The sequence below is a fragment of the Protopterus annectens genome, chromosome 1.part1 (assembly GCF_019279795.1).
Source record: "Protopterus annectens isolate FY-2018-M chromosome 1.part1, PAN1.0, whole genome shotgun sequence".
Taxonomy (NCBI): domain Eukaryota; kingdom Metazoa; phylum Chordata; order Ceratodontiformes; family Protopteridae; genus Protopterus; species Protopterus annectens.
Window position 1 is genome coordinate 1702382350 of NC_056726.1, and position 8578 is coordinate 1702390927.

General features: G+C 36.8%; 1 protein-coding gene across 1 annotated transcript in view; it reads right to left on the reverse strand.

The window, feature by feature from the left end:
* LOC122816631 (uromodulin-like) overlaps nt 1-6662 on the reverse strand; it is a 340244-nt gene extending 333582 nt beyond the window's left edge. The window contains exon 1 of the mRNA XM_044089553.1: nt 6536-6662. Within this exon, the coding sequence (XP_043945488.1) occupies nt 6536-6584 (49 nt within the window). The 5' untranslated portion in view covers nt 6585-6662. The remainder of the gene's footprint in view (nt 1-6535) is intronic.
* Between the last annotated feature and the right edge of the window lie 1916 nt (nt 6663-8578).

The window sequence follows — 8578 nt, forward strand, 5'->3', positions numbered from 1 at the left end:
ATAGCTATTGTATGTGCATTCTGTGAAACATACATACAGGAGACTGCTAGTAAAGTCAGTATTATTTGTAACATTGCAGTAAAATACATGTGCCAGTTGTGTTTCATACTCATCATGTGCTGTAGGCACGTTGTCCTGATCTGTATTTTTCTAACTTGTAGCGCATCAACTGTCTTTATCATCCAACAGCCCATCTAATGACCATGATGTGTCTCAGCATGGTAGTATGGCCCTTGGCACAGAGGACATTGAGTTGTTTGGACAGTCCATCCATGAAGTTGAAACAGATGTTCCACCAGATGTATCTCCAAGGGTCTACTTCACATAATCGAACATCCAAATGCTTGACTTTCATATAGTCAAGATCATATGATTGCACATTTGAATGTTTGAAAATGTGAAATAAACATAAACAAAAAAAAATGAAGCAGTGCTAGCAGGGGGACAAGCTCCCATGAACTACCCCACACCCCATGCTATTTAAATATACCAACTACTACATTGTGGTAAAGGGAAATCTTCCCATTCCGCACTCTATGGAGATTCCAATTCAGACCATTTGAGCTTTTAAATGTTCGATCATATGGTCTCGACTACATGAAAGTCAAGCTTTTAAAAGTTCAACCATCTAAAGGGGACCCATATGTAAATGTGAAGGACCAATTGTTGACATATTCAGAGGATGATGACACACTGGATATTGAAGAGGATGAGGCTGTTTATTGACACACCACATATCCAGTCATTCAGTTCTCATTTAAAGCAAGATAGTGTACCATACTGCTTGATTTGCTGTGGTAGTCTATTCCAGAGCTAGGTAAGGCACTACATAAGAAACCTATCTCACCACTGTGTTTTATTTATTTACTGTTAAAAATGTGATCTCTGGTTTTGGTATTTGTGGGACTATATGATTTGTGGAGCCATAAGATATTCAGAGATCCAGAATCACTGGGTCCCTAGTGACACAACACGCAAGGCATATATATCTCCAATAAGAAGTCTTAGACGTCTGTAGGATACTAAATAAAAAGATAATGCTTCCTGTGTTTTCTTGAAGGTTATGTTTTTAAATCCAGTAATCTTTTTAATTACAACCTCTGTATCCTTTTTAATTGTTTGATATGTCAAGTGATGTACCTCCCAAAGGGACATTGTGTTCAGCAATTGTCCTAGTGAATACAGAATACAAGGGGACAATGGCCTCTTTAGATCTTGATGATATTCCTTTGGTAATTAACTGCACTAATTAGAAAGCCTATCTACTGCTGTTACATTATGATCAAAGGAGAGGGAATTGTTGACCCAAATTCCAAGGTCTTCACCATTTGCATTTTGGAGTGGAATGTTGTCTCTGTTATACACTGGGGGAGAGGGATTGTTTACTATATGTGGCAATATTGCACATTTTAACATTTAACTTTACACTTAAATTTATCATATGCTCTTTTGCTGAGTCTTACAATCTCAGTTTTGCAAGATAATTTAGTCTTGTTGTTAATATCTTAGTTTATCAGAGGTTACTTTGGAGGAGGTGATGAACTGTTTCAGTGTGACCCTGAGTGACACAGAGAAGAAGGGGGAGGCATTACTTTATTAGCTTTTAAATGTTTCTTTTTGCTCTAAGTATGTGTGATTTCAGGAGTAACTTAGAGACTGCAGACAGGGGCAAAGCACCAACATCAGGCAGTACAGCTCCTCCTGAAAAACAATTTTATTCCAGTGCTATCTGGGGTATTGCAGTTGAATTACTTCAGCTTAAAGTTTTGCTGTTTTAGGTTTTTCATTTTAATGTCAGCCACACCCACTAAAAAAGATACAATGTTTCATAAAAGACCCATGTATAACATATAATTAGTTGTTTGGTTTTCTACGGCTAAATGTGCATTATATTGTATTGAATTGTTCTGCACTGTATTAATGTTGAGAATTATGACTGGGTCTCTAGTACTAACAATCTCATTATGTGTTTGAGACATGGATGTCAAGAAATTCACCTTGAGAATAAAGATAGGCAGGTGAATGTTGGCATCCATGTTGAAGACACATGATATTCTGTGACCAGATCATAATTCTTTATTGTGCATGGACCTTTATCTACTCCATGTACTATCATTTACAGAAAAAAAGAGCATGAAGTGTTTTACAGGCTTTGAAACTGGTATAGTACATAGCCCAGACAAGCAGACAGGAGCACATCTTGCAAATGTCTTTGTTTATGAATTCTAGACAATTTTAAATATTACTCATATTCATTTAAAAGGTTAACAGAACAACAGGTTTTGCTTCAATGTATATTTTCTGAATAATACAAACATGAAAATCTAATATCTGGTATTAATGACTGACTGCAATCCTTAGAGTTTGCTAGGAAAATTAAACAAATTTTGAGGGATAAAACAAAAGTAAGCAACAAACTCTGGAGCAGGTGAGAGACAAGTACAGCAGGCAGAAACAAAGTTATTTTAATTCCTGCCATTTTTTTTTTTCAGAAAGCTCTGTGAACAGTTAGTCCCTATCAGTTCCTAAGCAGTCCCCAAATGCATTGTTACAATTGGGGCTTGAGCTAGGGAATTTGTTAAGAAGGTTATCTTTTCCATGATATCTGAAAATGATCTCACTGTTCCATGCACTGCTAGGACATTATAGTCCTGCAATTTGTTATACACGTGTTCCAGAATCTTTGACAGCCACTTGAATTACAATTAACTCAGACTGGTAAAAATCCAGTTTAACAGACCACCAGATGGGCAGCACTTCCTCACTACCACTACCCCATCTTATTGAATGTAAGGGACAGTTTACAAACATGAACTCATTTGCCTGTTGAAGGGTTAAAACCAAATATTTACTGCTTTCTTGGCACCAAAAGGTAAATAAGCATGAGACTCTCCATCAATGTTAATTGTATGATCCTAAATATAGATAATACAGTATATTTTCAAAGCAATTACTTAATATGTTGAAATAATAGTTATGATAGCATTACCATGTAGGTTTAAGATAATCTGCAAGAAAAATCAGGTGATGTTGGTAATTTCTTCACATCCATATAAACCAGTTTTGTTGCTTAAATTGAAATTAAATTGGAATTTATTCAAAATTCCTGTTTTGAGATCAGACAATCAAATGTATAGGTTCATAGGTAGGTACCAGGCTATTGGCCCTAGGGCCTATACAAGCCTAGCCAAAAACGTACCCTGGCTTTCGCCACCCAAGAAAAAAAATTTCCTTTACCCCTGTCGAGCAGAGCCACAAAGGTGATCCCCGGGGTGAATTTCCTATTTCCCATCTAATCATCAAGATTTTTTCTTGAAGAGTGCTAATGAGGAGCTTTGTTTGATATAGATAGGTAGTTTGTTCCAGAATATGGGAAGTCTATGGACAGGAATCTATCCCTCCAGCATGTTCTGCTTATTGGGGTGACAAGGTTTAGATCCCTAGAGCATGTAGCTCGGAGGGATTGGGATTTCTTTAAGTGGAGCATGTCCAACAGCTCTGGGTTTGACATAGCTTTGTATGTTAGGCAGAGATCACTTCTGAGTAGACAATATGCGACGAAGTAAAGCTGGAGTTTTTTGAGACGGTCTGCGTAGGGCAACTGTTTGAGGCCAGTAATCCTCTTTGTGAGGTATTTCTGAGGCCTTTCCAGTTGTTGTAGCTGTCTTGTGAGGTGCATACCCAAAGGGGCATTGTCCTCTATAATGGATCTAATGAGTGATGAATAGAAGAGAACAATTACCTCTTTTTTCCTGGATGAGAAACCTTTTACCTTTCATGATGAGGTGTGCCATGTAGAAGGATTTCCTGACTACTGTGGCAATGTGATTATCAAAGGAGAGACTACTGTCCACCTGTGTCCCTAGATCTATTATCACACTTTCAGTGTTAAGTAGACTACTACCTATGTGGAAGTTCATGGGTACAGAGTTTTTACCAAAGGGGATGACAATGCACTTTTTGGCATTGAGCTTGAGGCCATGGCTTTGACACCAGACATCTGTCTCCGTGAGGCCCTTTTGTAGGATGTCCACATCGTTAGGAGTTTCAATTACAGTTTCTAGTTTGCAGTCATCTTCGAACTTCATCAGCCAAAGATCTTCTGTGTTAGCCTGTACTTCAGACAATGGCAGAGTCATATTTGTACTTGTTGTGGAGTAACCTGAGTGCATGCATTATGTGGCGGATCCCAGCACCCGACAGGCAGCTGACAGTAACTTTCTCCTTGTTTAGCCTGGTGAGTGGAACATCAGTGTGCCTGACTATAGAGTCACCCGTGACCAGAGTGTTGGGTACATTGTTATGTCTTATGGGCTGTGGTTGAGTGGCACACTGAGTTTGTGGGATGTGTCATTTGGGTTGTGTTGGGAGGGTGGAGTTTGCATGCATTTCTGCTTTGGAGGTCTCTGTTGCTTGAGCAGATTTTTATTGAGAGCCTTGACGAATGTAGGTATATGTTTTGTGTTGCTATGTGTGTGTGTTTTGGTGGTGTAGGTTTTAAGGGACTATGTGATGAGTGTGGTGTGGTGCAAGTATTTACCTTCTCCTCTTGACTGTCTAGTGCACTCTTGGGTGAAGAGAGCTTTGCTTCCAGTTTTGCTATATAAGTGCATCTCTCACAGGTTGTAGTGTTGGGTAGTAGGAGGAGAGAGTAGTCTGTGTACATGAGGAAATTGCTGCATTGCCCCAAGATGCCCAGATTCATCAGCTAGACAGGAGAAAACACCGGGAGCTGACCCTTAGACATGCCTGGATAGGTGCTTATTTATTAAGTGCTAAAAACTGTTTTCCTCTAGACAAGTGAGGAAAGTTAAGTGCTGTAGTAATTTGTAGCTTATTTAGTGCTTACATTGAGTTCTGAACAAGTGCTGAGCTCAAAGAAACAGATTTGAGTTCTAAAATTAAAAAAAAAATTGGCTAGTTCTAAGGGAAAATTTGAAGAGCAGACTTTATGGCGCCGGGAATAGTAGGAAATGAGCAAACTGATTTAAACAAACTAACCAATAAAAAGCTAAAAACTAAGCCCTGTTCCAGCAGTCTTCGATCAAACAAATTCTAACTGCACACTCCTGCCACTAGGGTGCAGGTGAACCTTCTCTAAAAAAAATGGTCTGGATTAGTGCTCAAGTTATACAAACAAAGCTAGATTCAGCAGGTCTGAATTAAGTCTATGCTACAGCAAACAAGGCGTACCAATTTCAGAAAGAAACAGTTCAAATAAGCAGGCACAATAAGCCTTTAACCAGAAACTCCCATCTCAGAAGGGCAGAATCTACCCTCTCCTCCCACAGGAGTGTAGACCACACCTTCTTAATGTAAAATAACTGTCCCAAAGCCCAAGTGCTTAAACCAGAACTAATACACTTTTAGAATAACAGACACTAAACCTTCAATCAGCAACTCCCAACTTAGAAGGATGTAGGCTACCTGTCCTGCCACAACAGTGCAGACCACAAACATTCTTAATGTAAAACAACTGGTCTGAAGCCCAAGTGCTTCAACCAAAGTCTTAGAATAACAGTTACAATTTAATCAGGCTACTAACTAGCAGTAATAAATGCAGCAGAATAAATGCAATAAAGTTGGATGAAACACAAATACAATAAAAGCAGATGAATAAAGCGCATTTTTTTATATAACAATAGAAAACAAGCAAACTGATTTAAACAAATTACCCAATTAACCAGTAAAAAAAGCTCAAATCTGAGCCCTGTTCCAGCAGTCTTCAATCAGATAAGTTCTAACTGCACACTCCTGCCACTAAGGAGTAGTGGAACCTTCTTGAAAAAATATGGCCTGGATTCAGCATGCCTGAGAATAGTCTATGCTACAGCATTGATATACTGCAAGTATGGGAACGTAAGTCCCATACGCTATGTACAGTGCATCAATAAAGTGATAGAATACAGAAGCAATGTGGAAGAACATCAGGCAGCATTATACAAACATGTTATTTAAAAAAGTAATTTCTTAAATAATGCATTGTATAATAGCAATAACTGACTCCTGGGTGTGATATATTGAAGATTTCCCCATGGTTGGCTTTGTTTAATCACCCAGGCTTCATGCTCATGATTAAACCTACAAACTTGAGAATAAATCTTCAATATACCACACCAAGTCATCCATTATTGTTGTAGTAATCAATTTAATCTACTACCACTGCAAAAGACAATACAGCAGAACTGAATTAGACTCTATGTAATGAAGACTTTTGAAATTAATATTTTGCTGTGGTGCCAGTATCCCTGCTTTCTCTACATAAGGGCTATATCACTCATACCCCTGCACCTTTAGAAATATTATAACTCCATGATTGCTCAGATTTTGTGGGAATAGAAGAAGAAGTTCCTTATCCACAAGGTTCTTGTGATCTCAACAAGCAGAAGCAACATTATCAAACTAAATAGGGTCTAATTATAACATTTGCTGAATTGTATTCCAGACAATGACAGGCATATTAGTGTAATGTGTATCCCAAAACAAAACTGATACATACCACCTTAGGTTGTGTGGCATTTTCAATTTTTCTTACCGTGTTTAATAAATCCAATAGTCAAGATAAGTGCCAGAAAAGCTTTCATACTGTAAAACAATGTCTGTGAAGAGTCCAGATGTCTGTCTAAAAATTGTTCTAACTGACTGAGCAATTTATGTATTCAGTTCTGCAAGAAAAAAAAAAGCACATCATAAATGTCAAATTTAAAGTACATGACTTGATGTAGTTTCTTAAAATACTTATAGTGATTTTTAATGCAATGCACCATCATAAACTGGCCAGATTCAAAAACCCTATATTAAGTGCACATAGTATGCATTCAAGAACATTCTTATCACATTTTTTGTGCTTTCTAGTCACTCATAAATATTACAGTAAGTGTACATGTAGTGTACACTTTGTGCTAACCTTTATGAATCCCTGTCAATATTTAAAGCTGCAAGAATATCAGTAGAAAAACTAAAATTAGAAGTCTGTATTGTCTGTTCACTCAGAACAGTGTACAATTAGAGTAGGCATTGTTGAATCCCAGGGACAGAATAACAGCTTGATGGCTACTAAAGTATGTAGTCTGCAATGCAGGCAAATGCTGCAATGTTCAGAAGCTTATGAAATGATTTTTCTTATATTGCTGAACAACAGAATAGCACTCTTAAACAACTACACAATCGACTATAAGAAACAAATTATTAAAGCATCATAGTTTTGTAATCTATTTAAACTACGGGTATGCATCTAATGTCAGAGGTAACTGTTTGTGTTACATTTTTATACTTCAAACTGCCCTCTTATTTAAGAGCAAGAACTTAAAGAGGTAGGCAGAAGATTTTTAATAATATATTAGTTATGAAACATTACTAACGTGTCCACTGCGATTTTACTAAATCAGCATTCTTTCAGTATTCTAGTATAATTGTTGTTAATGATTCTGCTATATTAGTTCTCATAATTATGATTGTATGGATGACCATAAACTGATAAAACTGCACTTTAGATATTATAACATCAAGCTGAACATAACTGAGAAAACTATGTCATGAGCTGAACAGTAATGATTAAGTCTGGGGTTGGGGGATTGGAATAAGGTGCTGAGGGGGTTGACATAATGGTTAAGGTATTTACCGATACAAGGTGCAGAGCTTGATTTTCAAATGGAATAATTAGCTAGGCTTAAAATAAGCTGCAAAGACAGTTAACCTAGTACCAACCTAAGAACCTATAACCAAAAGGGAAGAGTAACATCAAAGCTGATTAAATAATATATATTATTACACAAATCTTCATCTTCAAACATATTTTCTGCTGAAATATTGAAAAGGAGGGAGAGAAAGAAAGAGAGAGATAATAGCATTATCAGCCACTAATACAGTTAATAACTACTTACCTAAACAAAACAAATTGTAAAATCGTTGGTTATTATAACACAAGGCATATTTCAGAAAGTGAGTATAGGAAGATGTCTGTGAACAAACTGACCTCATATACATATCATTAACGTAACAAGTTGGTAAATGCATATATTCTTATACAAATGTCTTTAAAGCATTTGTCTTGTGTGGCAAGGTGCCTTGTTATCATATTTCACAAGAACATAACAGAGAAGTAGTTTGAAAGTGGTGATAACCACACCATGCATGTAACACTAAAAAGAGCAGACATTTCAGTTGTTTTGTGTTATGTGTGTGTCTGTAAAACATTTTGTAACTATTGTTAAACTTCAATAAGCAGAACAGATACAAGTGTTATATTTAATATTTGGTACAATTGTGCAAGCTAAAATGATATAACTATGTTACAATAATTAAAAATAATTGAGTTACCACACATGCTTACCTTACAATGCCTTTAAGAATTTGTAAGAAGCAATGCTGTCCCATATATATATAAAGGTTTGCTCATGTATAAATCCATATAAGAAGACTGTCAGCTAAGGTTAGAGGGCTACAATTACCAGATCAGAAGTGTCTAACAGCCTAAAGCAGTAATAGAATGTCTTATGCAAAACAGAGCATACGAACAGCATTTTTTCAATTATTGTTTAGGTAGCTCGACAAAACCTCAAAGCCTGAAAATATCCTT